The sequence below is a fragment of the Pleurodeles waltl genome, chromosome 1_2 (assembly GCF_031143425.1).
Source record: "Pleurodeles waltl isolate 20211129_DDA chromosome 1_2, aPleWal1.hap1.20221129, whole genome shotgun sequence".
Classification (NCBI taxonomy): Eukaryota; Metazoa; Chordata; class Amphibia; order Caudata; family Salamandridae; genus Pleurodeles; species Pleurodeles waltl.
In genome coordinates this window covers 977,606,418-977,628,975 of record NC_090437.1, presented here as the reverse complement: position 1 = coordinate 977,628,975, position 22,558 = coordinate 977,606,418, and the positions used below count along the sequence as shown (strand labels likewise).

The following is a 22,558-nucleotide window of genomic DNA, read 5'->3' as shown; positions in this document are numbered from 1 at the left end:
AAAAAACGATTGCCAGTGGTCCCACCTGCAACCATCGAATCAAATTAAGCACTGTGCATGCTAGTTTATATCTGGCTTATCTTTCCTTATAATTAACTCAATATGGCAGCCCAGCTCATGTAGAACTTTGCAGCTTCGATGTAGGTTTGCATAGTTTACATGGGAAGTAGCCAGAAGTCACAAGAAAAAAACACATTGCATAAGTTAGCACACTGCTAATAATTGTGCAGATTTGCGCAATTAAGCAACAATAACTTGATATGTTATGGCTCTTTCAAATCGAACAAAAGTTTACCACAAGCAATCTCTTGATGCTGCAAGGAGGCATTGCAACACAACACAGCTTTTCACAATTAATGAAGGAGGAAGGTCCTTAAGTTTTTATCTGGAAAGGTAATGTTCCTTTGTGAACCTGAGAGGTTATCCAGAGTAAAGTTGCTTGCACAGAAAAGGAACGACCTGAGGTTTTCAACACAGCAGCCTTCGCAGAGGTACAGAGTAGCAAGAAGTACAATGCCTGTTTCTAGATTGCAAGAACTGAGAACTAGTCCTGTAAATTTACATTAAGTGCCTTGCATGTATCATGACCTTCACTTGCTGGTGAACTGAGTTACACTGAGGGAACCTCTTTCAGAGGGCCATGGCGCATACAGGGGCTGAGCTCAACTGTGGTGGTTGAGGCTGTTTATTCCTGATGTCCCAGGGCATGATCTATTATGGATCCTGAGCAACTGGGCCAAGTAGCCGTTCTGCACTTGACTCTCAGTGGACGAGCGGTCGAAGGTTCCCTTGGAGAGGAAATGTAAATACATGCTAGTGAACATGACTCAAAGTACATCCAGTAGTCAATAATTTAATGTCCAGTCATATAATTGATTTTATTAAAAAGAGAAGTATTTTATTTTTAACTCTACATATATAAAAGAGTAACGACATTCGTAAGCAATAAAACACCTTTGAGGTCAGGGCTCTAGCTTTTGTTAGGCATACCCCTAGTCCCACTTGCTTCCCTGCAACTTGGTCGGGGTTATTCCTCATTCACTGGTAGGTGTATCCAGGGAACGCGCACTACTAGGCCGTACCCAAGAGTTCCATTTGACTCTTTAGGAATTAGTCAAATGTGGCTATGGTGCCACAGCACCATCAGCAGCAAGTCCCCTGTGGTCCAACAAGCCCAAATGAATTCTTACCCACTCCTGCAGCACAGAAGCATTCACCGTTGAAGCAAGTGCCCCGACCATGGGCACTCGTGAGTTCAAACCCTGTCCGGAGAAGTCAGGCTGCTCACGGTACATGAGGCAACACTCGGCAAGAGCAGGCTGCCTCCCAAACTGCGCTGCTGGCTTTTCCCAATGATCTGAGATGCTCCTAGCCTGCAAAAACGTGGTAAGACAATCTTCCCACATTGAAGTGGGGTGGTTGATGCGATCCTCCAGCTCCAGACTGAAGCCCAGCGAGGGTGCTACATCAACCACAGCATTCTCCACAGTCCTCAGCGATACGTCAGTGGCAGTTCTCGCTGTGGGGGCTTGACCTGCTGATCGCCACCAGTCTTTTCCTGGACAACAACCTGAACTTTCTGCCAATTAGGTTACTGGAAGCCCCACCTGGCGAATGGGGTTGCTGAGGAACTTTACGGTTCAAGCGCAGACTCCTCTGTTGCAATCATCCACACCACGGCAGCCATTCTTGGCAAACAGGGTCACTGGTAAGGCAGCCACGAGTCGCAGCATGATTGTAGCAATAACTCCAACTGTGGCCCCCTCTGGCATAAGGGGTCACTGCAATGTGGCAGCAGGGGCTTGGTAATTCCCATACGGTGCTCTATGCATGGTTCAGTGCACGGCGGCCCTCTCCTGGCATAAAGTGTCACCGTAATGCAGCAGTACGGGCTTGGCATTTCCTGCATGGCACTCAATGTATGGGTCAGTCCATGGCATCCCTCTACTGGCATATGGGAATCACCAAATCAATCTTGTACATGAACAACCCGATTTGGTGCACAGCCATCCCTCACACCTCACTCAGGTAGGTAGTCCTCTGAGACAAATATGTCTTGGGAGAATCCTGCACTCTACATGTCTTCACCACACAGACCTGTGCAGTACTGTAGCTTCTCTGCATTAAATTATGGTGTGCTATTTGCAAACACACACACTGACAGCACACATTTCACCCTTCACGTATTATGCTTCTTGAAGCACACATACACCCAGCACATGCTTTCATTGTGCAGGCACTGCACAGCCCTCGATCTATCACATAATGTATTCTTCACAGGCATACACACAGTCAGTAAACACAACAACCACACGTGCAGTGCACACTACTGCTCTATCGTTTGGAAGTACTGTAGTGCAGAGTGTGTATGTCGAACACAGGTTTTGGACGTATTTGTGCTGTGAACAGATGTAAGCTGGGTGGGACACACTGGAGAATAGAGAGCCACACACACAGTACATTTCAATGAGTGTCTGATTGCTTTTCTCTCTACCCTAAATAACGTGTTAGTCTGTAATGTACATAAAGTGAATGTAATAGCTTTATTTTTGTACAGCTGTTTTTCATTCATTTTGTTAACCAAGATTGATTTTGTTTATTCAATTCAATTGATTTGTGTATTTGCTTTAATACTGGTAAACAGTTTTTTGTGTTTAATACTAATGAATTGATTCAATGTGTCATATCATAGACGCCTAAATATCTGGACTAAGAATAGTCTGTTTTATGAATAATCCCCTTTTTTGTCAATTGACTTCAGTTGATTGTTACCCAAGTTTACAAGGGGATACTGGGTTGCCCTTCCTTTGTAACACACCCACTTCCTGGCTTATGTCTGTAAACCGAGGACAGGCAGTCTCTCTCCCCCCTTGGTACCCACACAATAGTAAATCTCATCACCTTCTGGTTTGTCTCCTAGGTATACGAGCTGCTCACCCTTAACAGGTGCTTCAGGTCTTGTGGAGTGTGAGTGGATTACCTCTCCTTGGACCTTGCACCTATTAAGGCAAGTGAGCCTTGTTAAATACAGGTCGCACCCTAAATTATTTCATATCCTTATTATAAAATATAGTAGCAGGCAAAGAGCTTCACAGCCGTTGTCACAATTATTTTGCTTATTCTCTAGCTGGCCCTGTCCAAAACACCCTTTCCAAAAGTCCTGTTTAAGGGTCGCACAGTTCTGGACCTCAAAACACACTTCCTGGGGATGCAAAAGGAAAGAGCGTGAAGCTGCAGAAGCTAAAATACCATGATCTATAGTGCGGTATGCAATTTGTTTATCCACGTCAGTCATTCTATTATTGATGTTCATTTGTTGAATCACTATATAAAGTGTTTCACTATGCATGTTCACTCGCACTACATGCCAAAGTCCATGAAGAATAAATAACAATTGTAATCACGATGTGCATTAACAATTAAGTCTTGATGCAGCGCAATAGCCTACCAGTTTGGAGCAAAACACGTGTTGGTGACGGCCGATAACTGCCCTCCTCAATATTGAATCAGTATTCACATTTCGTTTATGGTTTTGTAAAATAAACAGCATTAACCAAAAGATTTAAAACTCGTTTTGGATTTAAAGGTGTTAACTATTCTCTAAGGAAAGTTACATGATGGCGGATCTTATCATATTGCCTGGATAGGCTCCAGGAAAGATCATTAACACAGCACCCCAAAGAACAGATAAGGAATACTAAAGTTACTAAAGAAACATGTCTCACATTTCCACAAACTAACCGGCCAGTAACCAGTACACAACACAAGGCCTCATCGGGGAAGCACATAGTGGAGGGGTGTTGGGTGACCTGAACAAAAGAGCCTTCATGCCCTTCTGAACTTCAGAGGAGTGGGGTAGAGCAGAACATAATTCTAGGTAGAAGAGTCTTAGAAACAGAGATTTCTGCCCCAGTAGTGAGTGGACTTTAGATGGAGAACTGCAAGTCTGCAATAAAGTTGGGTTTCCAACAGTTCTACTTTACTAGTTAGGTGTGGTCATGGAGTGGCCGTAGGTAAGGTTGTTGACACCCTTAAAGTCATATTTATGAGTATTTGCAGAATTTCGAATGATTATTCCCACACAAACTGCATAAATTAGGTGGGAAAAATCTCCGAACAGTCCAACTGATCTAGAGGTGAAAGGAATGATTCTCTATGTGCAAACATATTTTCTATGCAAAAGTAAAAAGATTATGGGTGAAAAATTGCTTTCCACCCATCTTTTATCTTGAGGATTCTCCTTCCTGAGGGGAATCTTCTGTAGTGTAAACAGCGCAGTGTGAACATTCATAATTTGCAGTTTTTCATGTGATCTAATGGACATTTTTAGGGAACTCATTCACTCAATTCACAAATCTCTGTACACATGTAAATATGCACACATTGCTGCACTTACTTGTTGTTTGTATTCACTCAACATGACTTTACACTCCCAATGTCATTCACATGTAATATTAGTCAACAGTGAAGAGCAATTTTGTGCGAGAGTAAATCTCTCCACACGCTTGGGAAGTCGGGATTTCTTGGTAGGAAGTAGGAATGCCTACAGACGTAGGTGAGCAATAAAATTTGAGGTTATTTACACACTTTCCAGAAGATTCTAGATTTACACCATTCATGGGCAGGGTAAGTGTATGTAGCGAAGAGGTCTCTCCACAAGGAATAATATTCTCTTCTTGAAGAAAAAAAGTTCAGTAGTACAAATGAATGCTCAGATGCAACACTACGGAATTTCATTTAAGTATGTGGAAATGTGCAACATGTACAACTGCAAATACTAAATGGTCACATATTAGTGCCATGGATTTGACACCAGGATTCCTCACCTGCTCCTGGAAATTCTCGACCACTGCTAAAACCTACACGGAGTTGTGGAATCTTTGAATTTCATGAGAGGTGGAAATTGACTTTAAACACTCTCAAAACAGGAGGAAACAGAGTAAATCTTCAGCTGCTTCTTTTTAATTGGTTTACTGATGTGTAGATTTACACATCTTATGGGTGGAAAGATGTGAAACGCAGTTTTTTATGTATTTTTAATCTTACTGAACTAGGATCTAAATAGCTAGTTAGGTGATGGCTGGAAGACTCAGGGGTTACAGAATAGCTGTACTGCACATTAAAGATAATACAAGTGCAAAAAGCGAGTTCAGCAGATGTGCCCAGGTGTATTGTGCAAATGCAAGCAGAGGGAAGCACTGACCTCCAAAATCAGCTGTTCTCCAATGAGCTCCACAGCGTAATCATGCGACATTTTCGCGCGGGAAGATTCATTGCCTTGCAAACGAAGCTGACTGAAGCAAATTAATTAAGGACAATCTATCAAGTAGTTTCGAACAGTATCAGTATCGTTTTCTTAAAAACTGATGTTTATAGATCTAGAGACATTAAAATATCTGCACAGGATAAAGGATTATAAATGTTGTCTGTAAGGCGCTCAGTTCCTCTTTTGAATTTGGTTGGTATAATAGCAAATACGTATAAATTAATATTTAACAGCATTACATGACACCCGCTGAAAAAAAGAAATTGCCCAAGATGAAAAGCTAAATTTAATACGTATATTCTAAAAAATATTTGATAGAATATGCAAGTAAGATATTACACTTGTTCAAAATGTTACATTTGTTTTTGATGGTCTGCACTTGTATCAGTTTCATTACAAAAGTAAATATTAAAAATTGCCTTTTGACATTGCCTAGAATAAATGGATGGAAAGCTATCAAATGTTTTTATCACTGGTGAGTTAGTAACCCTTTGACATAACGCTTCACCCCAGCACAAGTACCCTTGAAGCTGAACTTTTTAAATCAATACTCAGTGTAATATGGGAACACAAAACTAAGATAATTTTACGTTTTGCTGTGGTTTTACGACCCCGAACATTTTAATAAAATGTCTGTTCTAAACCAATACACATCCAGGCCACACTTATATAAATATAAAAAAAGATACTAATGAAAATATACTGAAAACAGTTTTTGAAAGCAGTTGCTGCCTGGCTTAATTATATCCTTTCAGGGTCGAACTGGCACACAAAATAGGCCTGGGCAAGAAAAATAAAAGTGGCCTCCATTAGTGAATCGGATAGTTCAAAAACTTTCCCACATATGAACAGATACGGACAGTTTTCATATTGTAAAGAGGTGTTTTGTAAGTTATGTGCAACTGCATGCAAATGGAGTTGCTGCAGGCAAAGTTTGTAGTAGTACCAGAGAAAAAAGGCCCACAAACTGCCAGAAAACAGGCCCACACACTGACCTGTCAGACCAGCCCTTTGTGCACTGGCAAATTGCCTTGTGGGCCAGTCTGACTCTGTATCCTTTCTTTGCCTTTCTTTAAATGTGCCCAGCAGGACAAACAAAATTGCACAGCTTTATTTTCCATACTTAACACTTATCTTTTGTTTTGCCAAGTCTTCTGTTCTCACTTTGCATTCATGTTTTTTTGCTTGTGGGCACTGTTCTCAAAAGATGACAATTATCTTGTTCTAAATATTGCAAAGCGACATTGTTTCTTTCTTATGTGTAATTTCGGAAATTGAGCTTTAACACAATCTTGCAGTACACCCCAATCGACCCCACTCCAATCCACCCCACTCATTTCAATACACTTGCCCCCAGACCAATTCAATCCATCCCACTCCAAACCAAAACACTCACCCCAATCCACTCCAATCCACCACACTCCAATCTGCCCTGCTCCAATAAAAGACAATCTGCCCACTCCACTCTAAACCATTCTGCCGTACTCCAATCCCAGACCATCTGCCCCACTCCAATCCAAAACAATTTGTCCCACTCCAATCCACCCCAATCCAATTAACGCCAATTGAACCCATCCCACTCCAGTCCACCCAACGCTAATCCACCACACTTGAATCGCCCCACTCCAAACCAATCCACCCCACTCTACCCCATTCCACTCCAAACCACTCCACCTTAATATAATCCACCCCAGTCCAACCCACTCCAATCCACCCGTCCAACCCACCCCACTTCACCCAATCCATCCTACTCTACCATAATCCAATCCACCCCACTCTACTCCAATCCAGACTACCTCAATCCACTCCAACCCACTCCACCCCACTCTATGACACCTACACGCTATGACACTCTCTGCCACTTAACCACTGAGCTCTACTCCCGTCCACTCAACTCCACTCCCCCTTCTCCACTCTACCACACTCTACTCCAATAAGTCAACTCTACAACGCTACTCCCCCACTCTACTCTATGATACTCCATGGCACTAACTTTTAGCCATGCTGAACAACTACACACGTGTACAACATGGCAAAAACACATTGCCAAGCCAATAGCTCTTGTATAGGAGAGACCTATTGGCTTTGCCACTGCGTGTAATCTGGAGGTGCTGCAGCAGCCTTTTTTGCAGCCCAGGCAGGCGTGGACCGTCACACTTTAGTTTTTCAGCACAGTGTCCAGTCAAGGAACTCACAAACTCAATTTTTATTCACCATTGCATAATAGTAGGGAAATGTCCTGTTAATTATGACCATAAAGAAAATGCACTTTTCTGGTGTTATTTCTGTATATTTTCTGATGTTTCCACGTTGAAAGTTGATGTTTAGATATGTATTTTTTAATAAAAATCTGTATTTCAATGTTACGCGTATAAGGACCCCATACGTAATATTTTGTCCATAACACATTCAAAGATGTTTGAGACAGTCAAAGACATACAAGACAAATAAAGTCCTTTGGGTTCCTTTCTTCTGTCTGCAAAATGCTGTGGCCTGAGAAGTGCCAAAGGTGTAGTCTGGACTGCAGGAATAGACCCTAAATACATATAAAAGTAGCTTCACAGTCTTATTTTATAGAAATTACTGACAAGGCAGATTTTTTTTTTGTGATTCCACTCCAAGTTCTAATTGTCAAAGCGGTACAAAATAAAGCTCTGCTATAGTGAAGTACAATTTTCTATAACAGGCTTTATAGCTTAGTCTCAACAGTAGCTTCTTTCTGATATTATTCACCATTAGGGAAGCCACACTTGAAAGGACTAATGGTCAAGTCTTGGCCTTAATCCTGCTCCACCTTTCAGCTTTTGACACCAATGACCTCAAAATGTGACTGGCGTATCTGATGTTCAATGGCACTGCCTGTAAATGGTTGGTATACTTCATTGCGAGTCAGACTCAAAAAGGCAAATTGTTTGGTATGCTACAAAGTAATACTACCTCATTCTGTGGAGGTCCCCAAGGTGGTGCTCAATTACCTAGTCTTATCAATGTTCATATTACCCCTCAGGCCTACCTACTGGACCCCAGTGCCATCGGATATGATAATTATGGAGATAGTGCACAGAACTCCAACAAACTTAGAGAAGACTCTGTGGAACCGTCATAAGTCTGCCAATGGTCTGAATCAATCCCAATAGTGGATGTAACGAAATTGTATCTGCCCCTACAGTCAGAAATCATGCGTATGCACCATGTGGACTCTTTAAAGCCCCCCTTGAACATTTTCTCTGAATTACATCTTCTAGCACCCAGGCTGAATACCAGCTTCCTTACTGGTGGATCTAACTAAGCACAGATCTGGGAAATACTCACATAAACCAAGGCCAGGAAGTGGCGGTCACGTTATTAATTCTGCCATGATAACAGTCTTTGCTTTTGTCCATTATCAATCTCGAACAGTCATACTGCCCACAGACACAAAACACTCCTTTCATTTAGGTAAAATGTTTGCCACAGAAGTTACAAATAATCACAATTCTGATATTATATGTTATTATCTGGGTGACAATATTAGCAACATTGGCCATCAGGTGAAGGTTGGCTAACATTGCCACCACTTACTCTATCCCCAAGACTGGGTAAAAATCTGCCTGAAAAATACTAATCTACATAATCCCTAAATACTTACGTTTTACAAATCACTTGAGACTCAAACATGGCAAGCATAACCCAACATAACATGAAACAAACAGACCCTCAAGTTCATAACAAAAGCGTGGTCAGTACAAAAACCTGACAGTTTATATTTGTAATTTCCCCAATTGAAAATTGCTTCTCTAAGTAGCTATCTCTAAATAGCACCCTAGGCTGGCTCCCTGTTGTTGACCAGGGATGTAGTTTATTAAAATAGTAATAAGAGAGTACATGTGGTTCTTTGGCTAAGCTGCCAATTTGGCAACCTGGGGTCAAATTCATGCTCAACACTTGACTGCAAATTATGTGATTCTAGGAAAATCACTTATGCAATATCATCTGTTTGTCTAATGTAAATATATGTAATGTATTTGTAAAAGTAATCATGTAATTAAAAGATGTAAGTTCCTTGTGGATGAATACGATCTTGCATCACCTCCAAGAGTCATCATAGTATACACCACAATTTTGTACAGAACTCTTTTCTCCAGCTAGACTTGTGCTGTATAAAAAGGAATCCTCACACTGTGGTCTGTGCAGAGTTGAAACCTCCCTGATCCAGCCTCACACAGAAGTAGAGCTTATCTGTCTTTCCTGCAACAGATATGGATATTTTGAAGGTTAGAAAAACTAAACTTCAGGAACCACCCAACCGAGAGTCTCCATGGCATATTTGACACCTTTTAACAGTTTGATGTTTAAGTTAGAGGCATATAGTCAAGACTCTATACCCTAGCGGAGGCTCAACAACAAAACCGTGAGGTATAGCAGGATTATGGGAGAGTGAATGAGCAATGCAAGTGTGTTTAGACCCTAACCTGGCAGGGCACTTCATATTCCAGAGTCCTTTGAGGCAGTAGGGAAGTGCCGTCAGCTGCTTCCCCTACAGCCATGTTGCTCACAGTGGCTATAAATGCCATGCACCCCGTATCTTCACTGCTTGACAATATTTCCTCATTTTCAAGGTAGAATGGCTCCTTGCTAATGCCCCCAATTTCAAAAGGCTGCCCTTGGCAGGCTGTTCCGTTGGTGTCGGAATGACGTCCTAGAAGTGGGCATGCCTCTTGTCCAATCAGCTGCCGAGTCTCACCAGCTGGCAGCCGGCTTTCCCACTCAGCCGTGACCTTACTGATGTGTTTTCCCCGCTGGCTGCTGACTTCCTGCAGGCACCCTGCTATCAGAGTGGGAGTGCTGGTTAGTGTGTTTCCCGCCAGTTACTGTGGATGATTTCCGAGCCCCACTGTGGGCTGGAACGACGCTACGTAAGCGATGCGCACTCCTGCAAGGGCGCATTTATCCTTCTACTTGTTCTGCTGTTGGTGCTGCACTCGCAATGTAGGGGTACACCTGGAGCAGGACAGGGGCACAGCTGCGATTGCGCAGAAACAGCATACGCCTAGACTTCAGGTTGAGTTCCGACCTGACCGGCAGGTATCCGGCGGTCACCTTTTATTCTCCAAACTACGTCACTGAACTGGGTCAAACTATTAGAGTAAAAACAGAAATGGGTCTTCACAGTTTACCCTCTGTGAATCGGACACGTGTGGGCTAGCCCAACTCACAACACAACATCCCTCCCCACCAAACATGAAAGAAGAATTGAGAATCAAAGAAAAACAAATGTGTTCCAAACAAAGAAAAAACAGAAGATAATGACTCATTCAAAACACAGCAGGGGCATTCAAAACATGCACTTGCACAATGTCGCAGACTGCGTGTCCTTACTGCATAACAAAATCCTTCAACCTCGTGGAACTGGCTGTACGTGGTGTGAGGTCATATCTACATGTCCCCTTGAGATGACTGGGTGCATTGCCTTCAGGGGCAATGTGGAGATCTTGTTCGCCAACTGGTGTTGGAGGTTGCCCCTGTTTGGTCAAAATCGACATCCCTTGTCAGACTTCCATGTGAGTTGGCATCGTCCTTGAGGCATGTCGTCACAGATGCTAAAATCTTACTCTGCATTTATTTCCTCTGACGCTGACAAAACTTTGCGGAGTGGCCGTTGAAAAGTTGATAACACTTGAAAAAAAACATTCTTGGTGACTGTCTACTTGCCTCTCGTGGAGGTGATCACTGTCCCTTTTATCCTCACAATCTTCCAAGGGTGTAGTTCGAAAGGTAAGCAAAATTTGCTCCGTGGATGTTGGTCTCTGACAAGTACTGTGTCACCAAGTTTCAACTGGCAGTGACGCGATCTTCGTTTGGAGGACATCAGATTGTTCTTCACTTTACTCTAGGGCAGTTGATACTTTTATTTGGGTTGCATACGGTCAGTCCACGTGAGGAATGGTGTCCACAAGTTGCTGGCTGATGCACACTGTACTTCGAGGGACTCCAGTGGGGGAGTGGGGAGTCAACCTGTATTCCTGCAGGAAGGCATACAGTGCACAGTCCAGGTTTTGATTGTCTGTCAGTGCAATGCAGAGCACTTTGTTAATTGTCCTCATAAAACGCTCCACTTCCCCATTTGCTTTAGGCAATCTGGGCGTGGTCTTCTGGTGGTGAATGCCTTTAGAGTTTAAGTATTCTGCAAATTCCTGACTGGAGAATGGTGGACTGTTATTGGTGCGGAGTTCACATAGAAGGCCATAATTTTCTCCAGCACAGGTATGATCTGGTGGGCGGTTGTAGAGACTATGACCTCTACTTCTGGATATTTTGAGAAATCAATGATTTCTATCAACAATTATCAGGCATCTCGAAGGCTGCTAAAATCAGCACCAGGGGATTGGAGTGATGGCAGGAGTGATGATAGGGGCAGGTGGCTCTGGAGGCCCCGCTGCTTGACACAGAGCATTGGGTGACAGTTCTCTCCTCCATGTTGTCGAGGCCAGGGAACCACCCCGTACTCCGGAGTCTGGCTTTTGTCTTGACCACTCCCTGATGGGATGAATGTGCCAAGCTTATTGTTGAAGCTGCCTCAGGATTACCGGACGAGGCCCACGCAGTAGACACCCTTCCAGTGACGTAGCCAGTTCATTGCATACATGGTGCAGAGACAGCAGGCTTTGATCAGCTTCGGGGGTGCAGAAGGACAGGTTCTTTCTCATCTTGTCCAAATTACCAGAAGACACAGTGGACATAGCTAGAAGGAGGGACTCAACCTCTTGGGTTGTCCTCAGAATTTCTGACATGGATATGGGTAACGGTTGTGATCTCGCAACCCCCATCCTCGTGTATTCCTCCGTTTCCTCTGCTTCAGACTCCTCGCCGATAGCAGCCGGTCTGGCATGCTGGGACAGATAGTCAGCCGAGTTTTGGAACCTGACTAATAGATCACAGAGAAGTCATATTCCTGCAACTGAAGGATTCATTTTTCTATCCTTGTTGGCAGTTTGGAGGATGAGCCATTGAAGTGTGAAAGGAGAGGCTTGTGATCGGTATAGATTGTAAGGTGGTGTCCATACAGATACAGGTGGAAGTGACAACATCCCCAGTGAATTGCAATCGCTTCCTTTTCGATGTGAGAGTACCTCTGTTCGGTGCCGGTCAGCACTCGGCTGGCATACGCTATGGGGGGCATTCTCCATTGTCCTGCTTCTGAGATAGCACTGCACCCGAGGCCTGTGAGACTCGCATCCACTGACAACTCAGATTCACAACCTGGGTCAAAATATGCAAGGGTGGTGTGTTCTGAAAGCGCATGTTTGGTAGCTCTGAAGGCTTCTTCTTGAGAGGGGCCCCACTTCTAGACGGCATTGGCCTTTGGTCAGTTCCCAGAGGGCCGCTTTGAGGGCTGTGAGGTTCGGAATGAACCAGCCACAGTAGGTCACCATCCTTATGAAGCTCCGAACCCCGGGAGACATTGATGGATGCTGGAACCAATTGAATGTCTTGCACTTTGTCCGGGTCAGGCATAACTCCACTTTCAGAGAAGTGATATCCAAAAAAAGCCGATTTCTTTTTGGAGGAAAACACACTTTTCCTTGTGGAGGGTGAGTCCGCTGTCCAGAAGACATTGAAATGTCGCTCGTAGTCGCTCAAGGTGTTGTTCCAGGGAGCATGCACAAGGATGTCATTGTTGACAATATTGACACTGGAGAGCCCCGCCAGGACTCCCTGGATAGTGTCCTGAAATACCTCTGCAGTGCTAGACACCATGAAACTAAGGCACTTGTACCTTCTTAGACCCACATAAATGAAGAAAGTTGTGATCACCCTGGACTCTGGAGCCAGCATTAACTGGTGGTGGCCGTCTCGGAGATCTACTTTCGAGAACCACTTGGACCAGCTCAATTCTGTCACAAGATCGTCAACCATGGGAGTTAGGTGCCTTTCCCACCATATTGCTATGTTGAGGAGATGCATGTCCACGCAGATTTGAACTGCCCCAGGTTGCTTGGGCTTGAGACCAATCACTATTGATGACACCCGGGGGGGTTGGACCATTGACTTTTTCAATTATATCTGCTGCTTCTAGCTTCTTGAGTTCTTCTTCCACCTTTGGGTGAAGGCGGACCGCCACACGGTGATGACTGAGTGTGACAGGCTGGATGGATTCATCCACATGGAGGTGGACCATGCGACCCTTAAGACATCGTATTCCTTCAAACAGCTTTGTGAACTCGCCCAGCAGGGTATCAATTGCTGATAGGTGGACACTCAATGCAAATGCAACCAGTTGTAGTCTTTCCGCTGTCTTGCAGATCCGAAGCATTCCAGAGCCTCCCCGTGTCACGTATACTTTGGTCCTGGTTGTGCAATCTTGAAGGGTGATGTCATTTGTAAAAACTCTTGCTGGCGGTAAAGGGGTGGTTGAGCTAAAAGCATATACTTGTGTAGCAGTGGGGTATAGCACTGGTGGGCGTGGGAGAGGGTGGAATACAGATTGGGCCATGATGTTAATGGAGGCACTGGTGTCTATTAGTGTGGACAGTAAATGTCCCACCACAGTGATAGTGCACTTGGGAATGTGGTGTATGAAATATTCGTCAGGTTGCATGGCACGTATATTGTGTACTGTTTCATCACCATCCATGTTCTCATCCACCTCTGGGATCCCGGGGTTTCAATGGTATTGATAGACTTGAGTCTTTATGGTTTCTTGTTGGGTAATGATTTGCACACTTTTGCAAAAGGATTTAGCTTGTTGCAGGAGGTGCATCGTTTTCCGTGTGCTGGGCAGGTGCGTTGGTGTGGATATTAGCCCCTGCACCAGTAACAGACTTTTGGAGGTAATGGAGTCTTTAACACTGTAATGACTTCGAACATTGACAAGAAGAAAACTCGTTCAAAGGGCTCTGTTTTCACTGGTTGCTGCAGGGAACCCTCCATGTGTGCAGTGCATGCCTTAGAGAGCTCTTCTGACCGGCCCAGGGTCAATATGTTGGCCATGGACTTCCCCAGCACCTGGAGTATATTTTCCCTTAGCTTTGCGGAAGATTGGCCTTGGATGAATTGTGCACAGACTTCATCCGCAATATCTGTCAAGGTTCATGTGCTGGCTAGCTCCTTGAGATGGGCGTTAAAAACATCTACAGATTCTTCTGGTTGTTGTCTTGCATGTCTGAGTAGGAAGCGCGTATAGTCTGGGTTGGCGAATGGTTCAAAATAGGCTGTTAGGGCATTCTTAAGAGAGGTGTTGGCATAGGGCAGTCCCACCTTGGTTACTGACTTGGCAATTTTGTGCATTGCAGCGCCTCCTAGGTGAAGGAGCATGGGGCACCTTCTGTCATTTTCTAAGGCGACTGCTGTGAAATACGTTTGACGATTTATCCAGTCTTTCCATTTTGCTGCTTGAGATAATGGATGCCCATCACACACAAACGGCTCTAGGATAGGCATGGAAGCCATCATTTTGTGTAGTTAGGCGCTGAAAACGTGGATACTCTTTTGCTGGTACGACTTGGAGGAGCTTGGGGTGACTGATGATAAAATGCTGTAGGCCTCGATACCTGATGTATTCCTCTTCCCTTGCAGACAGTACATAAAAAGTCGAGAACAGTGGCAGCATGCCAAAATTTCACACTTGCAGGACAGGAGGGGGCCAGACTGTGTACAAAACAGTGTACTTGGTCCAATTGCTCCAGAGGCATACTGGGCCTGAAATTTGAGATGATGGGACCCATGGTGCTCTGTTGGAGCAATGCGGTCGGCCCTTCATGGCTGTGGCGCCGCGTAGGGGAAGCACGTCCCAGAGCGAGGTGATCGGCCATTTGGGCTGGGGCGTTGCTTAGGTGAAGCACTTCCCGTTTCAAAGGCTGGGCCGGTGGTGCAGTCAGAGTGTGTCTGGTGTGGATAGGGGCCGTTGGTCTCTGATTGGCAGGGAACATCGGGGAGCGGCAGGCAGAAGACCAACCCGGCTGAGAGACACCGGCTGCTTGCGGGAAGCCACGTGGGCAGGAGTGAATGGTGACGAAGTGAGGCCACACAGGAATGCGAGGAGGTCGAGGGTGTGTCATGGACGCATGAGACCCTCATCACCAGTTGCTCTGTTGTGGGTGCTGTGCTCTCAACATAGGGGTGGGCATACCTGGAGCAGGGAAGGCCGTGCAGCTGCGATCGTGCAGAAACAGCATACGCCCAGACTTCAGGTTGAGTTTAGGCCTGACCTGGGGATATCCAGCGGTCACCTTTTATTCTCCAAACTGTGTCAATTAACTGGTTCAAACTATTAGAGAGATCACAGGAGGGGTCTTCGCAGATTACCCTCTGTGAATCGGACATGTGTGGGCTAGCCCATCCCACAACACAGCTCTCATTCCGTATTTCCTTTTGGCAATGTATGACATTTGTTTTTTACTGGGAATACAACTGGCAAACTTTCCTTATCGTTTTTACCACTTGCATGAACACGCTCATGGACGGAGCACCATCTCAAGGTATCAGCTTCCTTAACTAGATGTGAATGCCTTTCAACCTGTCATTTAGGTATCATGTTTGCCTTATAAACTAAAAACAAGTCTAGAGAGAGGATTTCTCTGGACTAATCAACACTTCTTATATACTTTGTATCTTACTCCGTTTCCTTGGAAGAATCAGCTCAGCCAACCCCCATCACAGGGAGAAGCATTTTTACTGCCAAGTCTCTGCAATATGATGAGAGTGATGAATCCAACTCCTGTTATCTGAAAAACAGCCCAGCTGCATATGTGATGCATGAGTGATTATTGGAGGTGGGAGGATTATGACAGGAGGAAAGCACGTGGAAGGAAGTGATTTCTATTAATTGTCTCTTGTATCCTACCCCCTACCTGCAAGTGGCACACACCCTGGTTGGCCTTTCAAGACACACTGATAACATTTCCTCAGGCGAAGACACAGCCAGAAAGGTCGTTCTGTATTTGCAGCTCTTTATTATTGTATCCACTCCCCATTTCCCCTGTGTGTTCACCTTGGGTGGGCAGTTATTTGTCCCCTGTGGAGAATATGAAGGGGAGTGGTCGGACCGTCATCTCTCCCGCTGACTGGAGTACTCAGGTTACTGATTATGCTTTGACAGATCTGACACATATGTTTATGCTGGTACTTGTACGTTTGATGTTAACATTTTGGGCCGATTGTTTTTAATAAAAATAAAATAAAAAAACACATATATATATATATATATATATACACACATACATATATACACACACAGAGTTCTATGACCGCGCCTGAATATGCTTTACACTTTTTTGCTATTCACAAAAACAGGTGTAATAATGCACCTGGAAAGTCACACCAAGTGCAGGCCCCATCCAGGTAACTATGCTAGTTGTAAGTGAATAGGTGTTAGAGAAATGCCTTACTATTTTAATTACAAAAGCATTAATCTTTATTTTATTTTTTTAATTTAAATTAATTTTGTTAGACTTCCTTTTTACTTTCTTAAAGGAAACATCAGTCCCAGTGGTAAATAAATAGATTGGACAGTTACTAAGAGTACATTTTCAGTCATACATTTATTTGTAGGACCCTAAACCTACTCAAATGTTCACCTAGATGTAAATCTACATATGGAAATGGTGAATTCCTTCCACAAGAATATTTATACCCAGGTGTAGATCTACACCTGTGAGATGATCTAAACATACAAACTTACCTTTGTGAATACAGCCCCTAGTTTCTGTTTCTTTTTTCTCCATGGAGAAAACATTTGCCTTCTCAAACCTATAAGGTAAACCACCCATTGTAAAGCCCATTTCCCATTCTCCTATTTTCATGCCATGCACCCACATGTGTGCACTTGGCAACTCATTGCTTTATATGACTACGGTGTCGTTAGCAATGTCATAAATGTTGTCATTTAAAATGTTATCAGTGAACTATATATATATACATACACACACATATGCATACATACATACTAATCCACAGCTGGTGCGGACGATACCAACCACACAGCTGCACCAATTCCTTCACCGACTCTTGAGGACAAGGAAAAATCAATGGTCGAGAATAAATTTCATCCGCTTTATTCCATTTAATTTGGAGCATAATCTCTTGCAATGAATATCTCTCCTGCAAAGAATGTCTACGCGTTTCGGCTGATGCCTTCTACTGGACAAACTCGCCGATAAAACGGCACCATACATATACACATTAAAACCATCATTTGTTTCCATGCCATGCTAGTGCAAACTACTAGTGCGGCCATCGTTTAACATACAATTAACTTAAATGAGCATTCATATCATCAACACATTGCTGCCTGCAAAACGATTTGCGTATATTTTTTTATGTATTTTTTCATGCTAAAATGGACACTGATGAAAATTCTGACAATTAGAGGCACACACCAATAATAATAATGGTTGAAGACGATGCAGTGAAGATAAAAACGATTAAATCACTAGTCTAGATGGCTATAATATATTATTTAAAAAAGCCTTAAACAACATCTATAATTAACTTTAATGGAGAATGTTATTCACTATTATCAACAGATATTTTTTAACAACTATTTTTAAATACAGTCATGAAATATATAAATAATTATAATCTTATGAAATGGTTCAATTGACATGTATTCTTAATCCAATTAAAAAATTGGTAAAATCGCTGTTGTCTCAAGTTAAAATTAGAATTAAAGTGACACGTGCTTTAAATATTCATAAATAGTCTAGACATATTAGAATGTAAAAAAAGATGTATGTCTAGAGTCATGTTTCACAAATAGACAAACTGTAATCGTCATTTAAAATGCCTAGTGCCCCAAGCATGCAAGAAAATTTAAAACACACTATGCTAATTATTCAACAATTGTTCAATGTCCTGATGTATGAATGTGCAAAAAAAGGCCACTTAGATAAAGTGCAAAAATTCAAAAAACACACATCTATATAAATAATGTGAAAATCACATGTTTGAAAACAATGATGGAAAATTAGCTTCTCTTAGCAACATATAAATGTAAAAAGAAAGATCAAAATCAAAAATCAAAATATGTTTCTCAAGGCAACAGAGAGAAATTTAAATCCCCATTCATTCATAACAAATGCAGACATTTTACTGTATGCATGATCCAGTCAATACTGATTGCTTCAACTTCACTCATCATTTTCCACTATAACCACGTTCTAATTTACATTCAATTTATATGGTATTTCATAAGTGAGCATGTAATTCAGCATCAAGATTGTGTCCCCAAGGCAATTCAGATCCAAGTAATAAAATCATCTTGGATTCCATTTGTCTAAGTTCTAATGTTCTATCACCAGCCCTGGGGTTGCTTTTGATGGATTTAATTCCATAGAATACTAAAGTCCTACAATCACCATTATGTATATCCCAGAAATGTTTAGCCAAAGGATACGTTCTATCATGATTTTTGATGGCTCTAAAATGTTGTAAAAATCTGATCTTCAATTTATGGATGGTACTGCCTATATATTTTTTTCGGCATCCACATTCAACATCATAGACCACATATTCAGTTTCACATGTGATCCGATCTTTGATCTCACAATAGCGTCCTTCAAATGTCTGATAATTTTGCATATTCTGTGCATATTTACATGCCTTGCAATGGCCATACTTCCAGAACCCCAGACATTTTTTGCTCAACCAAGATGTATTGTCTTTCATAAAAAAAGAACTTCGGGTAAGATGATCTCCTAATGAGCTAGCCTTACGGTAAGTAATGGAAGGATATTGGCCAATGCTGTCCCTGATGTTTGGATCATTTTGTAAGATATGCCAGTTATTTTGTAAGATTTTTTTCAATGAAACATGTTGTCTTAAATTCTAAAAATATTCTGGGAGGTGTATTGTTTGGTTTTGACTTTATTTTCTATGTGTATGTTCTTAAAAAGTAACTGATCCCTACTTTTCTTTTTGACTCTGTTCTGTGCATCAACCAAGATTTTAAGAGGATATCCTCTACTTAAAAATCTTTCTGTCATTGTCAAGATTTCCATATCATATCTACTGTTATCAGAGCATATTCTGCGAGCCCGCAGAAATTGGCTGTAGGGTATGCTCCATTTCAATGTTGTGGGATGTCCACTGTTGGCATGCAAGATGGAATTACAAGCCGTGGGCTTGCGATGTACGGTGGTCTCTAGTTTATCATTTTTCACTTCCAGTAAAACATCTAAAAATTCAATGGTATCTCTACTGAAAGATGTTTCTAAGTGAATATTGAACTCATTATCATTGAGTACATTGATGTAGTCCAATAATGATTGATCAGGACCATCCCAAATAAGAAAGATCATCAATGTATCACACCCACAGTATCATTCTGTCCATGTAGGTATTATTAGCCTCAGACCAAGCTACCTCTTTCTCCCACCACCCCATATATAAATTTGCATAAGTGGGAGCAAAGGATGCGTCCATAGCCGTCCCCTGCTTTTGGAGAAAGCATTCATTATCAAACATGAAAAGGTTATGAGTCAAGCAAAATTGTAGCATGGACAAAAGCATTTCTGTATGTTGAAAAAAACTCCATGGGCCGTGTTTTTAGGAAATATGTACATGCTTGCATCCCATATTGGCGATTGATGGAGGTGTAAAGGGAAGCCACGTCCATAGTAACCATTAGATAATCTTTGTGCCAAGGAATATTATGTATCTTGGCAAGGAAATCATTAGTGTCACATAAGTATGAAGGTAATTCAGTGACAAAGGTGCACAGAAACAGTTCCAAATATCGAAGTGTTTTCCAACAGACTGGTTCATACTGACAATAGGTCTACCCGGGGATGTGATTTATTCTTATGAATTTTGGGCAAAAAATAAATATATGGAATTTTTGGATGTTCGATTTTAAGATATAAGTATTCATCATAATCAATAAGATGTTTGATGTGCCGCTCTGAGCATCTCCTGATAAGTTTGTTGGTATTGAGCCATAGGATTAATCCGTAACTTATCATAATGATCAGTGTTGGTCAATTGTCGATGGGCTTCTTTAATGTATTCCTGTGTATCCATGATAACAATATTTCCGCCTTTGTCTGAAGGCTTAATAATAATGGAAGTATTGGTTCTCAATATATTCAGATCTTTCCAATCTTGTTGGGTGAAATTTGATCTACCCATGCATTTAGATGGAGATTTCATGCGGAATTTGTCAATGTCCCCAACCACCAATTCATGAAATATATCTATTAGATTTCCGCTGGGTAATTGAGGATAGAATTTGCTCAGAGGCTTGAAACGACTGGTACTGTGATGATCGGTGACAAAGCCCATCTTATTCAACGTCATGATATTCGTGTTGGTATTTTCATTGATCGAATGTCCAAACATATTGGCCTCTTTCACTAAATCATTGATGGCAATCAATTCAGTACTGTCCTCAATGTTGAATCCTGAAGATGGACCAATACTACTCTTACTATGAGAGCTGAAGGCTTTATCCTTGTTGGAAAAATGTTTCATCAATCGTAATTTCCGAACAAACTTATATAATTCGATGCGTGTACTAACAGTCCCATTGGACATGAGGACAAAAACTGAGTCCCAAATTAAGAATGCGTGATTATATAAACACATATACATACATACATACACAAACAGTAAACTAAAACTGGTGAATTTCAGTGTTTTTTTTTGTTTTTAATTGTTAGTTTTTTTACTTATTTCAATACCTAACTATAACGTCACTTTACCCTTGGTATTTTGTGAATCTGAATTTTTTTAAAAATATTTAAACTTGGAGTATACTCCCTGCCCCCTCGGGCAACCAATGCCCCTGCTGCATATGGCCTTAAGCAGTGCAGTGGTTGGCATTTGGCCCCGTCACCTGGGACAGCCCTGCTCTCAAACCCACTGCATACAGCCAATTTTCATTGTCTTCTACAATGATAGTCATTATTCAGTTACCATGGCATTACCACGGTACCTGCCACGCAAACTTCCACTCAGCTGCGGGACTCTAAGTGTTTACCTTCAGCAGTACCATGGGGTGTAGCTCCATTTGGGGTACCATGGAAACTCATTGGAGGGCTGTAATGAGTCCCACTTTACAGCACTGGTACCCATGGCCTGAACATTTTTTTCTTTTAACCTCTGTGAAGCCCCTCTGGTTTTCCCCCCCCCTCCCCCCCCACAAAAGTGTGCCTGGGGTCAGTGTGCCTCTACCCTGCCCTTTAAAAAAAAAAAAAATCAGGACACAGAGTGTGTGTCCTGTAATGGTGGCCACAACATTTTCTTCTGAGTTACAGCCAAGCAATCAGATAATTTGGTCCCAAGGTACAGAAATGGCCAATTGAAGAAAGAGCTCCCACTGCCATCAGAAGCCCCTATTTGTTTTTGCAGTACAAACTGTCCAGATGTACCTAACTTTGTAACCTCTTCATGGCCACCCCGAGCAACTCTTTAATCGCTAAATTCCTGGACAGGCTTTAAATCAAATCACAAAAAGCACGCTCTATGAGTAAAGTTCTAACATTTTGCCAAATTTGTTGCAATTTAATTCAGCCATTTTTTCCGTATCAGAGAGCAAACTTTCAATGGGAATTAACATGGGAAATTGCACTTTTGGGACCTCCGATTTTCTTGAATCACCCATGACGGTTTAACACACAACTTTCAATGAAGAAACCAAGGTGGTTGAATTTTTTTTCAGAATGTTTTGCACAGTCAAACAGCAACAAAGTTATTATCCAAAAAACACTTACTATGGAAAGTTTAACCTAACAATTATCTGGCAGTGGAGACTGCCACTGTGCATTATTTATTGATAGAGATGGACAGACAGAGGGATAGAGAAATAGATAGAGAGAGAGAGACAGATGGATAGATAGATAAACAGCAGACAGTGGTACTTGCTAATATGTAGTTATGGTTCAGCCACAGAGCTATCCCGGATTATATAAAAAAAAATGTATGAAGCCACATAGTCAGAGGATGGACTTTTCCCAGTTCATTCTCATTCTTTTCAGTCCAGGCCACCTCTTTATCCTACAAGTACACTGTTAGATTTGCACAGCTGTGGGAGAAGGGAAATCCCACGACTGTCCAGGCTTTTGTTTTTTTGTTTAGCAGTATGCATTTCTTTTGGAAACATGTACTTTGGAATGGCTCTGTGGAAGAATTCAAAGACGGCCTTGAAGAAAAACAACGAGTACAATCTGAGATTCACCAACACAATAAGTGACTTGAGAGGTGATATGCTTGGATATATAAATATATGTAGAATGTGACCAGTTACATACAACACTTCCTATAAAACTAACTGCAACAAAGTGTGTTTTCTGTACCAAGTTTCAGTGTAGTTTGTTC

At 42.2% G+C, this 22,558-nt stretch overlaps 1 protein-coding gene across 3 annotated transcripts in view; it reads right to left on the bottom strand.

Annotated features, from left to right (window-relative positions):
• Window positions 1-22,558, bottom strand: part of LOC138246638 (uncharacterized) — a 403,830-nt gene that overhangs the window by 178,002 nt on the left and 203,270 nt on the right. For all 3 annotated transcript variants that reach the window (XM_069201360.1, XM_069201371.1, XM_069201379.1), the window contains exon 9: window positions 5,204-5,294. In XM_069201360.1, the coding sequence (XP_069057461.1) occupies window positions 5,204-5,294 (91 nt within the window). The remainder of the gene's footprint in view (window positions 1-5,203; window positions 5,295-22,558) is intronic.